This window comes from Vulpes vulpes, chromosome 12 (genome assembly GCF_048418805.1).
Source record: "Vulpes vulpes isolate BD-2025 chromosome 12, VulVul3, whole genome shotgun sequence".
NCBI classification, from domain to species: domain Eukaryota; kingdom Metazoa; phylum Chordata; class Mammalia; order Carnivora; family Canidae; genus Vulpes; species Vulpes vulpes.
In genome coordinates this window covers 125,415,692-125,435,748 of record NC_132791.1, presented here as the reverse complement: position 1 = coordinate 125,435,748, position 20,057 = coordinate 125,415,692, and the positions used below count along the sequence as shown (strand labels likewise).

Here is a 20,057-nt window from a genome sequence, read left to right as displayed (position 1 = left end):
ACTTGTTTCACCTTGTGCAGCAATGAAAATATCTTCATGCCATTTTGAGTTATTTAAGGCCTTGATGGCATAGCAAGTGGTGTTAGCCATCATATACTCTGTTTCACAAGCAATCAGGTAATTAATATGAGGCACCTTGATGAAAACCAAAGAAAAAAAATATAGTTTAATGGTTAGAGCAAATTATGAAACCAGTGTCAAGTCTCAAGTGCTTAAAATCTATTTACTTATAAAGATGTGTTGTTGAAACACTATATTAACATTCATTTTTAATCAGATCATCAAATGAAAACTAGTTTGTAAAACGAGTCTTATTTTAACAAACGTGTTCTAATAATTTATATAAATTTAGCAAGAGTAGTGATTGACCATATAGATCTTTTAGAATCTGCTTTGCTGGAGCTTTTTATAAGGGATCTCGATTGAACTTTTAGAAGCCAAGCCAAGTGCTTGCCATCAGACATCTCTGCAGTAACTTTAGATTTGGGTGATTCCTTTTCATGAGGTTCCCAAAGCATCCTGAGATTCTTGCACTTGCCAGGGAGTGACACTCTTTACTCACCTAGTAATGCTGCTGGGAAAGGTATCAGGCCAACACTTCCAAGGGGTTTTATTGGCTTAATGCTTCATAAAGTCAACCTTAGTTTCTTAAAGCTGTCTGGTTATATCTGAGTCTATGTATGTCTCTCTCAAATGTGACATTCCAGTCAAAGCCTTGGTAATATAATCAGTATTCCCAATGATGTCCTGTTATAAGGAGAACAGATTCTTCTTGAATTTATGCAAAATGACTGTGATTGCCCTGGAAGAAAGAATGCTCATTGAGAATTTCTGAATTTCAGAGGGTTCGGGTAGAGAAAAGTTAAATACTTCAATATTTTTACAAATGAATATTTTCTATCACATTTCTTTAAGTCATAGATACCTTAAGGGAAAAGTTCCTTAATCTGGTGAACATTAGAGAACCAGCAAGGTTGTGTGTATTTTTTAAAAAAAGATTTTATTTGAGAGAGTGAGAGCACAAGGTGGGAAAGGGGCAAAGGGAGAGGCAGAGAGCCCAACTCAGGGCTCTTTCCCAGGATTTTGTTTTTTAGGATTTTATTCATTTATTTATTTAAGAGAGAGAGCATGATCAGGGAGAAAGGCACAGGGAGAAGCAGGCCCTCTGCTGAGCAGGGAGCCCGACAGAGAACTGGATCCCAGGACCCTGAGATCATGACCTGGGCTGAAGGCAGACACTTATTAACCCAGTGAGCCACCCAGTTTGTTACCAGATTTATCAGTCTTCTCCGCTATAAGTACTCTGAAGGTAGGATTTTTTACCCTTTTTTTTTTTTTTTTTGCTGATGTATCCTGGCTACCTCGTATGTAGTGAATACTATTAGATAAAAGATGGAGTCAAGTAAAAAAGGACCTAACCATTTCTGTTTAATTGTAATTTAGATATTTCTGAAATTATTTGAGAGAAATTACATTAAAACACATATATAAACTTTTTTTTAAGGTAAAAGAAGATTGCTCACTCTCAAGTGTTTTTTTTTGTTTTGTTTTGTTTTTGTTTTTGTTTTTGTTTTGTTTTTTGTTTTTTTATGTAAGTACAAGATGACTAACAAAGGTTGGCTAATGGTCAAAATTACGATTGGATAAACTTCAGGAGACTTTTTTTTGTTTGCCCGGTTACCTGTATAGAACCAAGAAATGGAACATGGAGTTTCTCAGTTGCTTAGGTGGACCACTGCCAGTCAGAACTGGTTTTGAGCATATGGAGGCAAGCAAGGAGCTCCTTTCTCAAGACAGTTGGAACAGAATGTTGACGCTCCAAAGGTTATGGAATTGATGAAAGACCCTGCTACTATCCCCTCCCAGCCATCTCCCTGCCTAGTCTCTTGAAGCAGGCCTAATCTCACTACTTTTTAAAATATATTCAAACCACAAGGTAGCAATTTTTGGAGTTCATTTAGGAGCGGAAAATAATTACATTGAGGCCTGATTGAAATGTCACTGTCAAGAATGGAAAGAGGCCTACTTGAATAATAATTTCTTAGCTTCTTGGTTAAAGACCTAAATTCTTGTTAGTTTCAGTTCCTTTTAGCATTAAGTTGTTACAGGTTTACTTTTTCTTTGGTTCTCTAATAAGATACTTTCTCCGAATCAGTCTTCTGGATTCTTTTCTTCTGTGCAGAAGTGTCCTTACAACTGTTACTAGTCCCTCAGTCTCTAAAAACTGTCAATTGTCAAAAGCCTGAAATATTAACAGTTACAACATTGGTTAGCTCTAGTTAGACAACTGTACAGTTTATATGGCCCTTTAGCTAAACTTTACAGATCTTGCTTTGTAGAATGATACAAAACTCGTGAAGCCACTTGTCACCTTATGTGGAGGAAATTCATTGTTTCCTCCAATATTAAACAGACATGGCTGGTTTATCCTTCCTGATCCCTTTGAAATGAGGCTGGATTTTTTTTTAAGATTTTATTTATTTATTCATGAAAGACAGAGAGGCAGAGACCTAGGCAGAGGGAAAAGCAGGCTCCCTGCGGGGAGCCCGATGCATAACTCAATCCCAGGACCCCGGGATCACACCTTGAGTCAAAAGTAGACGATCAACCACTGAGCCACCCAGGTGCCCCGAGGCTGGATTTCTAAAAGATTGAAACCTTGGAAATGATGACCTGAATGATGTGTAAGCCTGAGGCAAAGGCTAGGATTTTTACATTTGATGTCTTGTCACATTTTAAAATGTTTCTGTTGTGAGGAAGTGTGTTTTCAAATTTTGTACACCAAGTAAATCAGCCATTTACCTTTTAGGCTAGAGCATTGTAATTTGTTACTTGGAGAGCTGATAAATCCACCTTGCAGTCTCCACAATTGTTATTCATTTTGGTGAAGCAAAGTGGAGCAGACCTATTCTTTAGAGAATTTATGCCCTTGTGAGGCCGTCATGACAGGAAGTGGATCAGTGAAGGGCGTGGTCCTGTCTGGGAGGATTTCAGTTTACTCTTGATGACAGGGGATGTGGCTAGCAGCTGGGTTCAGGATTTGGGGTATCAGCCAAGTAGAAATCTGGGAAGCAGAGTCACTGGGATTTTTACCAGTAAAGTATCATTAAGTGAGCTAGATTTTCCAACTAAGTCAATGGTAAAATGCAGACAGAGAATCAGTGTAGATCAGTGGGGAATTTGGTTGGCAGGAAAATTAGTAGGTTGGGGAATTCAGTGCCACACTCAGGCCTTGATTCTTTAAAATGAAACAAGAGTCAGAATAAAGGAGACTGTTTGGTGTGATTTCCTTCCTTTCCTCTCAGGCTACAGGTCGGTTGTATGGCAGAAAAAAGTGGAGTTAGCTGTAAGTCTTGCATATCTTAGGTCTTTTGTTATCTCTTTCCTTTTTAGTCACTGATTAATTTTGGAAATGGTACTATAACATTGGCCCCTTGAGCTGTCTTAAAGGTCACAGACATAAAAACTTAAATATTATTTTAATTTTGTATCCTTACAGATTGATCATTTATTCCTTAGTAACTTACCGGAGATTGTTGTGGAGTTGTTGATGACCTTACATGAACCAGCAACTTCTGGTGCCAGCCAGAGCATGGACCTCTGTGACTTTTCAGGGTATGGATATTTTCAACTTCCAGAATTCACTGCAATTTCAGAATTTCCTTGGGAAGCTTATTGGTTGACACCTTCAAATGTCGGTTTCAGTTTGTAGGCACAATATTGTGCTTTTAAGTTGTTTCTTTAAAAATAACTACCTTTATGAGTTGAAGTAGTTCTATTCTCCTACTGTAGCCTTTTCATGATGATTGCTCTTCAGGTTGATCACCTTGTTTGCAAATCTGATGACCTTTTTCTTCTCAGTATTTCTGTAATAGTTGAGCATTGTCCCATCTGTTGACTTTTGAAATTTCTTCTTTGTGGCACATTTGTTGTTTTCTTTATCTGTGTCTTGCATTTCTGGATCACCATTTCTTTATTATGCTCCTTAGTATCAGAATCTTACTTTACTACAATGTTTTGAATGTGAGACCCACTTGGTTGTATGTGAATGTTAGTTATTTTCCCTGCTTGATTGCCAGGTAGTTGAAAGTAAAGGTGCTTTCAGCACCCAGTAAAGGTGCTGTATGGAAAAGTAATAATATCTCTTACAGTACTGTTAGTATATAATTCCATTTGATATAAATGGTTTGATTGCCAGTCTCAAAATGTTAGTGTGTTTATAGTAGCAGCATAGAGCTTTAATTCAGGCCTGAAGTGATACCAAGGCTCATTTGTAGAATTGCCATTAACTTCATAAAAGATTTCTTAAGCAAATTATTTAAAATCGATTAGAGGGTAAAGGTATTTATGTATTTTGACTGATAACATGTAGACTGGGATAAGTCATTTGTGATTTTATTTAGTAGAAAAAATAATTTTAGAACGTGGGGTTATTATAATCTAAATTTTCTTTCTGAAACTTCACTGGTCTATCAACAGAATCTTTATTTTCCTTGATAATTTTGTTCTGAAAATAATGACTGCTTTTTTTCCTATAACTCTTAGGGATTTGGATCCTCCTCCTAATCCACCTCATTTTCCATCACATGTGATTAAAGCAACATTTGCCTATATCAGCAATTGCCATAAAACCAAGCTTAAAAGCATTTTGGAAATTCTTTCCAAAAGTCCTGTAAGTATGTATTATTGTTATAATAACTAAAGAGAGAATTCCTTCTTTTTCAGCTAGAAAATCTGTGCAAGTACATTTTAAAAAGAAAAATAAAGGGAAAACTCACCTGAATAAATGAGAAAAATGTTCATTTACAAGTTATATCTTGATATTTTACTTGTCAGCATTATTTAAAATATGTTATATATGAAGTCTGAATTTCATGATACTTCAGTCTATATATTGGCTTAGGGAGTATATATTTTTTAAAATTACTGTTTGCTATCTGAAAACTAGATAAATTGACAACAGTTTCAGATACTGATTTTCTTAAATAAAATATTTGCCTTTGATATCAAACCAAAATAAAATTATATGTAACTTATTATTCTAAATATAAAATGAATTTATTATGATTGAGTATACATTATTAAATAAGCTATTTATGAAATGTGTCTTTATGTTCTAGGATTCCTATCAGAAAATTCTCCTAGCCATATGTGAGCAAGCCACTGAGACAAATAATGTTTATAAAAAGCACAGAATTCTTAAAATATATCACCTGTTTGTTACTTTATTACTGAAAGATATAAAAAGTGCCTTAGGAGGAGCCTGGGCCTTTGTTCTTCGAGATGTTATCTATACTTTGATTCATTATATCAACAAAAGGTATGTAATATATTTAGACTAAGATATAAGTTGTGTTTTCTATCATGTTGTCTTAATTGAAATTTCTGTGGTTTTAAGAGGAAGAAGCCAGAGTATTGTTCTCCTAATTTTGCTTTATAATCTGCCCACTATTTTTAATCTGCCCACTATTTTTAAAAATTGTATTACTATTTCTCTGACTCTAAAAATAAGGGCAGCCCGGGTGGCTCAGTGATTTAGCACTGCCTGCGGCCCAGTGCGTGATCCTGGAGACCCGGGATCAGGTCCCACGTCGGGCTCCCTGCATGGAGCCTGCTTTTCCCTCTGCCTGTGTCTCTGCCTCTCTCACTCTGTGTCTCTCATGAATAAATAAATAAAATCTTAAAAAAAAAAAGTACTAAGGGTCTCCAACATTTTAAACGAATTTTAGATGGCTTGAAATATATAGGTCACTATAGCAGTTCTGCTCACCAGTTCCTGTGTGTGGGGAGGTTGGTATTTCACACACACACACATCCAGGGAATCCTCTAGACACCAGCTGGGTGTCCTGCAATTCAACTCATATATAGTTGATTAGTGTCAGATCTCACAATCCAGGGCTCAGTCCTTTAAAACTGCCTGCCCCTCCTTCCTTTCAGATGCAGGTCACTAGCCCAGATTATCGCCTGTGCTCTAACCAGCCAGCTCTGCACTGCAGGTACCAGGGACCCTCTTCTTTGAGTTTGATTAATTTGCTGAAGCTGCTAGCAGAACTCAGGAAAGCTGTTTACTGACTAAACTACCTAAGTTTATTATAATCTAGCCGGATGGAAGAGATGGTATAGGACCATGTATAGGGAAAGGGGGTAGAGCTTCCCTGCCCTCACCACCAACTTGGAAGCTCCCAAAGCTGGTCCTTTTGGGTTTTTATTCGGGGGGGAAAAAAACTCATTACAAGGACACGATTGATTAAATCACTGGCTGTTGGATGTTGATATAACCTCCATCGCCCCTCCATTCCCCTCCCCAGAGATCAGAGGAGTGGGACTAATAATTCCAACCCTCTAATCACAAGATTGGTTCTCCAGGTACCCAGTTCTCATCCTCAGGTGACATAGGTGCTTTTAGAAGTTAGAGAGAGACAGTTTTATTGCCCTCATCACTGGTGTTCCTAGAGTTTTAGGAGCTTTGTGCCAGAAGCAGAGATGAAGACCAAATATATACTTCTTATTATAAATTGCAGTATCATAGTTACTGTAGATTTTGGGTATATATTCAGTTTAAATATTTTTATTCCTTCCCATTGATTTTGATGATGTTTTTATTCTTATTAGTACATAACATTGCTTTCAAATGTGAGTTCTTCAAAGCACACAAAGAATATCTTTTTCCATTTTGTTTTGTCATGTTTTTCTTTTCGGCTTTTTCTTAGTATCCTATAATTTTTATTTTAATTTAAATAATGTGTATATAGCTATTCAATCTTTCTTTTTCATTCATTGAGTTTTTTTTTTTTAACTTTCTGTATTATGGTAAAATATATAACATCAAACTTGTTATTTTAACCATTTTAAGCATCCATTTCAGTGATACTATGTTCGCAGTGTTGCACAACCATCACCATTATCTGTTTCCAGAACTTTCTCATTACCTCAGACAGAACCACTATACACATTAAACAATACCTCTACATTTCTCCTTCCCTCCAGCTCCTAATAACCTGGAATCTGTTTCTTGTCTCTATGAATTTGCCTATTCTAGATATTTCATATAAGTGAGATCATAAAATATTTGTTGTTTTGTGTCTTGTTTCACTTGGCATAACATCTTTAAGGTTCATCCAGCATACATGATAATGTATCAGAACTTCATTCTTATTTATGGCTGAATAATATCTCCATCATATGTGTATATATGTACTACAATTTATTTATTCATCTATTAATGAACACTTGTGTTTCCATCTTTGGCTATTGTGGATAATGCTGCAGTGAACATAGGTTTATGGATGTGTGTTTGAGTTTTTTCAGTTCTTTGGGGTATATACCTAGGAGCAGCCTTGGTGGATCCTGTGATCATTCTATGTTTAACTCTGAGGAACTGCCAAACTGTTTTCTACAGCAGCTGCACCATTTCATATTCTTCCTGCAATGCACAAAGTCCCAGTTTTCTCCACATCCTTACCTATACTTGTTATTTTCTGGTGTTTGTTTTGTTTATGTTTTAAATTTTTTTTTGCTTTAATTTTTATTATAGCCATCCTAATGGATGTGAAGTGGTATCTCATTGTGGTTTTGTTTTTGCATTTCCCTAATGACTAATGATGTTGAACATCTTTTCTTATGCTTATTAACCATTTGTATACATTCTTTGGAAACTGTAGGAATTCATTATACATTCTTGATATTGAGCTCTTACTATATGATTTGCAAATACAGTCTGGATATTGAATCAGTATATAATATGATTTGTTAGTAGTTTATCCCATTCTGTAAATATTATTTTCCCTTTCTTGATAATGTCTTTTGATGCACAAAATTTTTCATTTTGATTAAGTCTGATTTACCTGTTTTTTTCTTCTGTTCCTCAGGCTTCTGGTGCTTTATGTAAGAATCCATTGTCAAATTCAAGCTCATGAAGATATGCCACTCTGTTTTATTCTAAGAGTTTTATAGTTTTAGCTCTTCTATTTAGGTTGTTGATCCATTTAAGTTTTTACATATGGTATGAGGTAGAGGTTCAGCTTCATTCTTAGGCATGTAGAAATCTAGTTGTCCTAGTACCATTTGTTGAAGAGATTCTTCTTTCCCTGTTAAATGGACTTGGCACCTGTGTCAAAAATCACTGGTCATTGATGTGTGGATTTATTTATGGATTCTCAATTCTGTTCCTTTGGTTTGCTCTTATGCCAGAACCACACTGTTTGAGTACTGTAGCTTCAGAGTAAGTTTTGAAATATGAAAGTGGATATCCTCCAGTTTTGTTCTTTTTCAAGATCAATTTAGTGCTTTTTGCAGTTCCCCTATGAATTTAATGACCATCTTTTTCATTTATGCAAAAAAAGACTTGGAATTTTGAGTGAAATTGCATTGAGTATATGATCATTTAGATAGTATTGATATCTTAACAGTTTGTCTTCCAATCCATGAACAGGGGATATTTTTCCATTTGTTTGGATTTCTTTAATTTCTTTTATCCTTGCTTTACAGTTTTCAGTGTACAGGATTTTTATAGTTTTGGTTAAATGTATTCCCAGGTACTTAATTCTTCAGATGCTGTTGTATATGGAATTGCTTTCTTAGTTTCCATTTTAGATTACTATTGCTGTTGTATAGAAATACAACTGATTTTCATGTATTGATCTTGTGACCTGCAACTTTGCTAAATTTATTTGTTACAACTAGTAGATTTCTTGTGGATTCTTTGGGAGTTTATATATTACAGAATCATGTCATCTTTGAGTATAGTTTTACTTCTTTTTTCCTGACTTTGATGCCTTTTTGTTTTTGTCTAACTACTCTGTCTAGAAGTTCAGTACAATGTTGAATAGCAGTGGTGAAAGTGGGCAACCTTATCTTGTTCCTGATCTTAGTGGGAAAGCTTCAATTCTTTCAACATTGATTATGTTGTTACCTGTGGGTTTTTCATAAATTACCTTTTTCCTTTTGTTTCCTTTTGTTTTGTTTTCTTTTGCTGGTTCTTATTATGTTGGGTAGATTCCTATCTATTCAGTTTTTTCTGACTGTTTTTATAGGCAATTGAATTTTGTCAAATGCCTTTTCTGTGTGTATTGAAATGATCATGTATTTTCCTTCATTTTATTACATGATGTATTACACGGATTGATTTTCTTATATTGGCCCACTCTTGTGTTCCCAGGATAAATCCTACTTGCTCATGGGTATATGATACTTTTAATAAGCTCTTATATTCAGTTTGCTGGTACTTTGTTTTTTGTGTTTTGTTTTGTTTTGTTTTGTTTTGCTGGTACTTTTTTGAGGAGTCTTAAATCTGTATTCCTAAGAGGCACTGAGTATTATAATTTTCCTGTGGTGTATTTATCTGACTTTGGTATTAGAGACTTTCTGGCCTCCTAGAAGGAATTAGGAAGTATTCCCTACTATTACTCTATTTCTTGGAAGAGTTTGAGATAGACTGCTGCTAATTCTTAAGTGTGTGTGTGGTAGTGTTTTGCTAGTCATCTTTTTTTCCCCACCCCCAGTCTTCTTTTTTAATGTAGGCAGTTACTGCTGCATATTTTCCTCTCAGCTCTGCCTTTGCTGCATTCCATAAATTTGGGTATTGTGTGCTTCTGTTTTCATTTGTCTCTAAGCTCTTTTAGCAAATTTAAGATGGTTGTTTAAAGTCTTTGTCTAGTAACTCCACTCTCTGAGCTTCCTTAGCAGCTGTTTTGGCCAGTATATTTTATTTCTTTAAATGGACCATCCTCTCCTAATTTCCTGTTTCTTTGTATGTCTTGTGATTCTTTTGTTGAGAGATGGATTTTTTTAACATTAAAATTTTCTTTAATTAAAAATTTATTTTGTTATATCAGTTTCAGGTATATAATGTAATCACTCAGCAATTTTGTACATTACTCATCATAATAAGTGTCCTCTTAATCCACTTTATTTATGTTACCCACCCCCGGCACCCACCTCCCCTTTTGTAGGCACCAGTTTGTTTTCTGTAGTTAAGAGTCGGCCTTTTTGTCTGTCTCTTTTCTTTATTTTGTTTTGTTTCTTAAATTCCACATGAGTGAAATCATAGTATTTGTCTTTCACTTAGCATAATATCCTATAGGTTCATCTAAGTTTTTGCAAATGGCATGATCTCATCGTTTTTTATGGCTGAATAATATTCCACTGTATATATATTCCACTGAGTAATATTCCACTACATCTTATTTACATATTCATTCATTGATGGACACTTAGGATGCTTCCATACCATGGCTACTCTAAAAAATGTGGCTATAAATATAGGGATGTATATATCTTTCTGAGTTAGTCTTTTTATCTTCTTTGAGTAAATGCCCAATAATGAAATTATTAGATCATGGTAATTCTATTTTTAACTTCTTGAGGAACCTCCAGACTGTTTTCCACAGTGGCTGCACCAGTTTGCATTCCCACCAGCAGTGCACGAAGATTCCTTTTTCTCCATATCCTCGCCAACACATGTTGTTTCTTGTCGTTTTGATACTAGCCATTCTGACAGGTGTGAGGTGGTATCTCATTGTGGTTTTGATTTGCATTTCCCTGAGCTAAGTGATGTTGGGCATCTTTTCTTGTGTCTTTTGGGCATTTGTCTTCTTTGGGAACATGTCTATTCAAGTACTCTGCTCATTTCTTAATCAGATTATTTTTTAATTATTTGAGTTCTGTAAAATATATTTTGGATTTTAATCCTTATCAAATATGTCATTTGAAGATATTTTATAGCTTGCCTTATTGTTTTGTTGATGATTTCCTTTGCTGTGTAAAAGCTTTTTGTTCTGATGTTGTCCCGTTTTTTTGTTTGTTTGGGGTTTTTTTGCTTTTATTTCCCTTGGCTGAGGCATATCTAGGAAAATGTTGGCCAATGTCAAAGAAATTACTCTGTGTATTTTCTTTTTCTTTTCTTTTCTTTTTTTTTTCTTAAGATTTTATTTATTTATTCATGAGAGACACACAGAGAGAGAGGCAGAGACACAGGCAGAGGGAGAAGCAGGCTCCATGCAAGGAGTCTGATGTGGGACTTGATCCCCATCCTGAAACTCCAGGATCTCGCCCTGGGCCGAAGGCAGGCGCTAAACTGCTGAGCCACCCAGGGATCCCTACTGTGTGTATTTTCTTCTAGAAGTTCTGTGGTTTTAGGTTTCACATTAAGGTTTAATGCATTTTTAGTTTATTTTTTTATATGGTGTAAGAAAGTGGTTTAGTTTCATTCTTTGGCATGTAGCTGTCCAGTTTTCCCAACACCATTTGTTGAAGAGACTTTTTCCTGTTGTATATTCTTGCCCTCTTTGTCATAGATCAATTGGTCATGTAATGGATTTATTTTTGGACTCTGTTTTGTTCTGAAAACTGGATATTTTACTGTCATAGTGTGGTAACTGGAAAATCAGATTTTCCCCTTCCCTTGGGTGTGACTTTTTTTTTCTTTAATTGTTGAGGGTTGTAATGGTCCGTTTGTTTCATGAGGACACTTAACTTTTTGTGCAGAGTATGTATTCCTTGTTGTGTGTGGCTACTGAAGACTGTTCCTTAACTTGCATTCAAGTAGTGTTTTGACAGAGATTTCCTTGAATGCCAGGAGTGAGTGAGTGAGTGAAAGAATGAGAATCTTTGCTAATTTTTGCAAACTGGTTCTGTGTTAGGATAGGATATCTCTTCATCACTTAGGGAGGATTGCACTGACCCTGGGGATTAGCCCAAAGTGAAAGCTTATGTTTTTCTCAGGTGTTTTTTGAGCAAGCATCTTACCCCTGGGTATGTGTGTGGCTTTCTGAATTTCCCAGTTAGATGTGTGGTTTTGAATGCTCTAATTTCAGAAGGAAACTGTCTTTCTAGCTTTTCATCCTAGGCTGTAAGGCAGTCTGTTGTCTGTCTCAGCAGGAATCTTTTTGCCCTATACAGCTGTGGGTAGTTGGTCAGTTTTACAGTTTTCAAGCATTGCTCATGGCTTTTCCAGCCTCGGGGAGATGCATGTGAAACAAACGAGACCCGGCACCCTACAAGAGTTCTGTGGGCAGTACCCAGACTGATTTATAACAGATGTATACAGTAATTTGCAAATATGATCTGCTATGCTCCTTCTAGAGCAGAGAGCCGAGATCCCACACTGGAAATAGGGACTGTCATTTTTCATGGCAGCTACCAAGGGGGGAGGAAAGAGTGGGGCCAAGGCAAGTAAAACACCACAAAGCTTTCCTACAGTTTATAAGTTGCCGTTTTTTTTTTTTTTTTTAATATTTTAGATTTGTTTGATTGCTGTAAACCTTTGACTCTTAAGAGTTCTGACAGTTTTGCCTGTTTCTTAGTGTTTCTGTCAGGAGGGGAGATTGGAGCTGCCTACCTTGTCATTTTGCTGATGTCACTACTCTTTTTTGCTTTTAAACCATTAAGGAATTAGATACAAAAGTGACTTATAGGTCAGGGCACTTCAGAATTAGAGCTGATGAAGAAAAATGACTTTTATATAAGCTTGTACTGAAATAGTTTCTTAAACTTACTCTTTTTTCCCTGGGTTAGGCCTTCTCGTTTCATGGATGTGTCGTTACGGAGCTTCTCCCTGTGTTGTGACCTGTTAAGCCGGGTTTGCCACACAGCAGTCACTTACTGTAAGGATGCTCTAGAAAATCATCTTCATGTCATCATCGGTACACTTATACCCCTAGTGAATGATCAGATGGAAGTTCAGGACCAGGTACTGCCCCAAATCATCTTTGCAGAGATATTTGAAATAACATTGATAAAAGTGTTCTTGAAAGGCAGCTCCTTTCAAAGCTGGAATGTTTTGTTTACTCAGTGTCATTAGCCATTTTAGTGAAAATATTCTCTGAAAAATGGTTGGAAAAACATTTGCAATGAATTAATCTTTGTAATAATGTAATTACAGAGTACCTAGTAATTTTGAACTAACGAATAACTTAGTAGTTTCTTAGATTGAAGTTTAGAGGTAATAAAAACCAGGACAGCCATCGACACTGCTGTAATGGTGAGGTCTTACGTACACAGAATGTTCCAGTAGTACTGGCATGTGTCTACCCCAGTGCCCATCCTGTAGCAGCACCTTATATATTTGTTGAATCATTTGAAAGCACAGAAATCATAGTGGTACTATAGAAGTAATTAGATCCTTTTCTTGGAACTGGGTTAGTAAAGTTTTTATCATTTATTACAGTAGGTTTGGTTGTTTTACTTTAAAATATAATTAAACCATTTTTTCTTTTTATTTTTTTTAAATTATGTTTAGGTATTGGACTTGTTGAAATACTTAGTGATAGATAACAAGGATAATGAAAACCTCTATATGACAATTAAACTTTTAGATCCTTTTCCTGACCATGATGTCTTTAAGGATTTGCGCATTACTCAGCAGAAAATTAAGTACAGTAATGGACCCTTTTCACTTTTGGAGGTAATAATTATTCTATCATCTGACTTTTTTGAAAACTTCCAATTCTCTAAAAATAAAAACTATTTTCTTAAAATTGTGATTAAAAATAACATGAGATTTACCCTCAACAAATAAAAAAACTGAAACAATATATCCTCTTGTATTGCAGTAAAATGATAAATATCAAGGTTTCTTGGTTAAGATCTGAAATTAATGAAGAAATATGATCTAAAATATGCTTGATTTTCATACACATCAGATCCATTAATATCTCAAAATTACCATCTGATCCTTTAAGGGACAATTTAATGTTTGAATTAAAGATGACATTTGCCTTTTAAAAGAATTTTTCAGCTTTTAATCTTACTTTTTAATCTCTATAAACTTGAAAATTCTGTTCAGATGTGTTTTTTGGTATAAATTATAATTTTATTATAAAAAATATTATGTCAGTATGACAATGTAGTTAAATTGTACTACAATGTCGAACTAGAGTTACAGTCCTAAATAAGTAGAGATTTAAGCTTTTCCCTTGGAATATGCTATTCCAATCTTAAAATCTTAAGTATGTTATCATGAGAGAATCTATTGGAATTTTAAGTGGATAAAACTTTGGCAGATTTGAAATGGAAGAAGTCATTTATTTCTACCTCAGGTGGTAATAATAGTGATATAAGTCAATGTCTATAAAAGGCACTTACTAATTTCTTTCTTTACGTTTTATTCCACAGACTTCATGCATGTCCAAAAAGCAGGTTACATTTTTAACTAATTTCCTCTTTTAGGAAATAAACCATTTTCTCTCGGTGAGTGTTTATGATGCACTCCCTTTGACAAGGCTTGAAGGCTTGAAGGATGTCTGCAGACAGCTCGCACAGCATAAGGACCAGATGGCAGACCTCATGAGAGCATCTCAGGGTACTGATGTTAATGACATGGGTTACTTGGACCTATGTCTTTTCAAAAGAGTCTTTTCTAGATTCTTGATCTTTAATAGCCATGAACTTAGTTTAGACTCTGGTCAGGTAGTTCAGACCTTATCGTTTCTCATCTAACCATAAATGAGATTGTAAATGGTCTCCTCATCTTGAATTACCCCCATTTTATCCATCCCCTACACCTCTACCACAGTGGTTTCTCTAAAGCCAAACACAATCAATGGTGTTACTCTACTGCTTGAAAAGTTTTAACCACTTCCTGCTGTCTGAAAGAAACCTTTGAATTCCTTAGAGCCAGGCATACAGGTAATCTATCCCTGCCTGTTGCTCCAAGTTGTTTAAATAAAAGAAATGTATCCCACTCTAAGTGTCTTAGCCATGTATGTGCATATGTATACTTGCATATATATGTGTGTTTTTCTATATTAACACACATTTTTGTATATGTGTTTCTAGCCTTTTTTTTTTTTTTTACTTAAGAAAACATTTTTATGTTGATTTGAGTTTAGATTATTGTGGTACTGTACTTAGGGGAAACAACTTCTTTCATTTTATTTTAATTCAATTTGCCAATATACAGTATAACACCCAGTGCTCATCTCATCATGTGCCCTCCTTAATGCCCATCACCCAGTTACCCCCTTCCCCTTCTGTAACCCTTTATTTCCTAGAAAGGAAATTATTTCTACTTATGTTTTGATTTTCATCTTTTGACCATTAATTTCCTATTTCTGTTGTGGATTTTTTTTCCCCATTAGTTTTAAAAACTAATTTGGGTTTTGATCATATGAGTTCAGTTTGTAGTGCATTTGTTCTGAGATGCACGCGTGTGTGTGTGCGCATGTGTAAAAGATGAATACTTCTCTCTTTTGTTCTCATGTGTTTGGGTAATTCATTGGTCCATACCTGTCTTATCTAATACAGCCACTAGCTGTTTTTAGCTATTTAAATTTCAGTGAATTAAAGTCTAATAAAATTTAAAATTTATTATCTTCAATCGTGCTAGCACATGTCAGGTTCCCAGTACTAACTAGACTAGTGGCTATTGTTGGACACATTGTAGAATATTTTTCTCATTGCACAAAGTTCTATTGGACAATGCTGGTGTAGACTAGATGCTAGGGGTTAAAGACCAAAGTGAGCTTCTAAGGTCTCTTGTAGGTTAATGTTGAATGATTTTTGTGTTTCTAACTCTTAGTGATTTTGCTAAAGTATTAACTGGTTTGCACAACTTCTTAGGATATTACTCTTTGTCTGCCAAATACTGCTGATCACTTTTACATGACTCTGTTTTATAAGGTAGTTCAAGTACACTCACTTTATGTTTTTGACCTGCTCATGATTTAAAACTTTGTTTTTTAGAAAAACTGAATGAAAATTTTCTAGTCAGATAATTTAATATAAAACATATTGTAAAGGGGGATCCCTGGGTGGCGCAGCGGTTTGGCGCCCGCCTTTGGCCCAGGGCGTGATCCTGGAGACCCGGGATCGAATCCCACGTCGGGCTCCCGGTGCATGGAGCCTGCTTCTCCCTCTGCCTGTGTCTCTGCCTCTCTCTCTCTCTCTCTCTCTCTCTCTGTGATTATCATAAATAAATAAAAACTAAAAAAAAACCCAAAACATTGGAAAGAAATGCAATTTCTCCATCGTGGTTGAAACTAATTTTTTCAAAACTGTTCGTAGATAACCCGCAGGATGGCATAATGGTGAAGCTCATTGTCAGCTTGTTGCAGTTATGCAAGATGGCAGTGAACCACACTGGTGAAAGAGAAGTATTAGGTAAGCTCTTTGGCTAAATGAATATGAGTTTTTGTGTTTCATTGGTCATCTCTGTTTTCAAAATCAGTAAAAGTTTGTCATTTGGAATAATAGGGAAATGTGAAATGCTAGTTGAGTTATATTTCTGTTTATTTCAAGTGTCCCTAAGCAACCCTCCTTTCATATTTTCCTTCCTTAAACATTTGCATAAAGTGAGAAGTTAATGATTTATGTGTGTATATAACTGCTCAATAATTTATTTTTTTTAAAGATTTTATCAATTTACTCATGAGAGACACAGAAAGAGAGGCAGAGATACAGGTAGAGGGAGGAGAAGCAGGCTCCATGCAAGGAGCCTGATGCGGAATTTGATCTTGGGAATCCAGGATCATGCCTTGAGCCAAAGGCAGACACTCAACCACTGAGCCAACCAGGCGTCCCCCTAACTGTTCATTTAAAAATACTTTTATAGGGGCGTGGTGGGGCGGGTAAAAAAAAAAAACTTTTATGAAAAAAATAAAAAATAAAAATACTTTTATGTTTTTAAGAAAGTCAGAAATAAATATTTGTAGTGTTATGTTGCAAATAAATTGACTTGTACTATATTTTGTAAATATAACTGACTGGTGCTTCATCTTTTTTGTAGGACATAGTAAGCATGAGGATTTGGAGGGCTGGGCGAATTAAACTCAGATATTAAAGCCACATCCAAACCCTTTCCTGCCACCATTTGAGGGGTGTCCTAGTGTAAGATTAATGGCCACCATACGTCCTGTTTAGAAGATGTGTTTAGGCTAAGTGATCACAGGATGGAAACACTGATTGAAGTCAGCTTGAGGTTGTTATGGCAGCATTGTTTCAAATAAGGAAAATTGGAGGAATAAGAGGTCTTTCACAGATTCTACTTTCTTTCAATGGAGTCTATCTTGTCTTTTCACTGGGAGCCTAGTATCTAGGGCATTTTTTAATTTATAAGTTATTATAACTGAAATATACCTTACATACAGAAAAGGATACAGATAATAGTATCTAACTCGGAAGTTTTTCATAATCAGGAAGTACCTGTTCATCTAGCTAGCCCTCAGACTGAGAAACAGAGCCTTTACCAGACCCTGGAAGTGTCATTTGATCAAGGAACTCATATGTCTGTGTCCTGTCTGTAGTGGTGCTGTTTCCAGGGACAGACCTGATTTGCTCCAGGAGTCCTGAGTGGCTTTCCTGTATAACAGAAGATTTTAGTTTGGTTGTACATCATTCTTAGTGGTGAAAGACTAAAAGCTTTCACTCCCAGGTCAGGAAGGAAACAGGGTTGCCCACTTTTCCCAGTGGTGGCCCAAGTTGTACAGGAAGTTCTAGCCAGAGGAGTGGAACAAGAATAAAAGAAGAAGCATCCAGATTGGAAAGGAAGAAGTAGAACTGTTTCTCTCCACAGATGACACAATCCCATATCTAGAAAATCCCAGAGACCCTACAAGAAATTGACTGTAATAAAGCTAATAAATGACCTTAGCACAACTGCAGGATATAGGATCCATATGCAAAATTTAGTTGTGTTTCTGTACACCAGCAGTGAACATCTAAAAAGAAAGTTTTATTCCATTTACAGTTCTGTTTATAATAGCATCCAAAGGAATCCAGTACTTGGAGATAAATTTAATCAAGGAAGTAAAAGACTTGCACACTGTGTTAGAAGCATGTCAGCAAGTACATGCCACACTCAAGGCAGGAGGAGCTAGGGCTGCACCTTTTGAAAGGACAGCTGTCAGAAAATGTGTTTGTGTGTTGTAGTAAATCCCCTCACGGCTGGGAAAGAGCGTAAGGGAGTTCTCAGGCACGCAGGAGCTGCTCTGTCATCCTCTGCGTGCTGATAACATCCTCTGAGGATGCTGATAACATCCTCTGAAAAAAACAAAACAAAACAAAACATCCTCTGCGTGCTGAAGAGAATGTGTGTGTCAGTTTTCACTGAACTAAGTGTTTAAGATTTGTGTACTTTGTATATATAATACCTCAAAAATGTTTTAACAGTTTTACCATCTGTTGATACTTTCGTATAGTAGCTGTGTTTAGACTTTCATCCTTACTGTCTACATTCTGTTACTAATTTCTCTCTCCTGGATAGGATTTCATATGGGAAAATATCTTTGGCCTACTGATACAATATCCTTAATCTATTCACAATCTTTGAGAAACCACTTAAATCAGGATGCCTGGGTGGCTCAGTGGTTTTAGCGCCTACCTTCGGCCCAGGGTGTGATCCTGGAGTCCTGGGATCAAGTCCCACATTGGGTTCCCTGCATGGAGCCTGCTTCTCCCTATGCCTGTGTCTCTGCCTCTCTCTCTCTCTCTCTCTCTCTCTCTCTCATGAATAAATAAAATCTTAAAAAAAAAAAAAAGAAACCACTTAAATTTTGAAGGATGACAAAACATATTTTTGAAAATAGAAAATTTGTTTAATGGGAGATCTTTTAGCTACAACTGTACTGAAAAAGAATTTCTAAATATAGAGGCTGTTGGAAGCTGCCTGGGAGAAGTGGGTCCTGTAGATTTCTCTACGATAGCCCTACAGCATAGCAGAGATATATCTTCTATCAAGGCCTCTGAGTTATTTGAAGATAAAGAACTTCAGTGGACCTTCATCACATTGACCTACCTGAATAACACACTGGTAGAAGATTGGTGAGTATTTAATAACACTGAATGTCTGATGGCACCTACTTCGTCTGACATTTAAGGAGATTGATACTTTACATAAATAACATGTCCTGAAACTAAAGCATTCTCCTTTAAGTGGCCATACTTTTCTTTTAATCTCTGAAGCCCTACTATGTGCCAGGCACTGGATTCACTGATGAGCATATCAGACAGGACCCATGTTAAATTCTAATGAGAGTAGACTAGACACACAATAAGAAAGTTTTCAGGAAGTTCTATACAGAACATTAAAATAGAATTGCAAAAGAGGATGTTTTGGGCACTTGTCGAAATCAAAGGCACTATTCTCTCATTGAAAGTATTTCTATCCTCTTAAAATAAGTCCTAGAGAAGCAGCTTCTTAACTCCAAAAATCTTAAGCCAATCAAACAGGGTTTTTCTTTTGCCCATTGATTTTCTTTATGTTGAACAAAATTGCAGCAGATTCTGTCCTGATTTCTGCTTGGTGGCTATGAAATTACATTTGCTTTCTGTGCCCCCCACTCCTGCAGTGATTACTAACTCAGGTTTACTGAAGGAATAGTAAAAATTCTTTGATAATTTTGGCTTTGATGCTATGGAATTTTTATTTATAGATGTAAAATTTTCTAATGTAAAAACTGCCTGACATAGTTGACTTTACAGTTTGTGGTTGAATGACACGTTTGAACTGTTTGGGTCCACTTATATGTGGATTTTATACACACACACACACACACACACACATAAACACACACAATATGGTACTGTAAATGTATTTTCTCTCCCTTATGATATTCTTCAGAACATTCTCTTTTCTGTACCTTATTTTGTTGTAAAAATACAATGTATAACACATATATAAATATATGTTAATTGACTATGTTATCTATATGTCTTCTTGTCGACAGCAGGCTATTAGTGGTAAAGTTTTGGGGGAGTCATGATTTATATGCAGATTTTGACTGTGTGGGGATGAGTACTCCTAAGTTGTTCAAGGTTCAACTATAATATAAATTTTAAATTTTAGATTTAAATTTTTTATTGGAGGTTACTTCAGATTCATCAATAGTTGAAATACTTTATAGGCATCTGAATTATATATTTTTCAGTGTCAAAGTACGATCAGCTGCTGTTACCTGTTTGAAGAGCATTTTAGCCACAAAGACTGGACATAGTTTCTGGGAGATTTATAAGACGACGACTGACCCCATGCTGATCTATCTACAGCCTTTTAGAACATCGAGAAAAAAGGTCTCTCAAATAATAAATGTTTATTGAATACCCACTATATCTGGAAATTTCG

At 35.8% G+C, this 20,057-nt stretch overlaps 1 protein-coding gene across 3 annotated transcripts in view; it reads left to right on the top strand.

Moving 5' to 3' along the window:
• The window catches only part of ATM (ATM serine/threonine kinase), a 119,411-nt gene that overhangs the window by 51,207 nt on the left and 48,147 nt on the right, over positions 1 to 20,057 (top strand). For all 3 annotated transcript variants that reach the window (XM_072729896.1, XM_072729897.1, XM_026006789.2), the window contains 9 exons: positions 3,500 to 3,615; positions 4,546 to 4,672; positions 5,121 to 5,320; positions 12,515 to 12,689; positions 13,239 to 13,403; positions 14,168 to 14,300; positions 16,004 to 16,099; positions 18,586 to 18,757; positions 19,864 to 20,005. In XM_072729896.1, the coding sequence (XP_072585997.1) occupies positions 3,500 to 3,615; positions 4,546 to 4,672; positions 5,121 to 5,320; positions 12,515 to 12,689; positions 13,239 to 13,403; positions 14,168 to 14,300; positions 16,004 to 16,099; positions 18,586 to 18,757; positions 19,864 to 20,005 (1,326 nt within the window). The remainder of the gene's footprint in view (positions 1 to 3,499; positions 3,616 to 4,545; positions 4,673 to 5,120; positions 5,321 to 12,514; positions 12,690 to 13,238; positions 13,404 to 14,167; positions 14,301 to 16,003; positions 16,100 to 18,585; positions 18,758 to 19,863; positions 20,006 to 20,057) is intronic.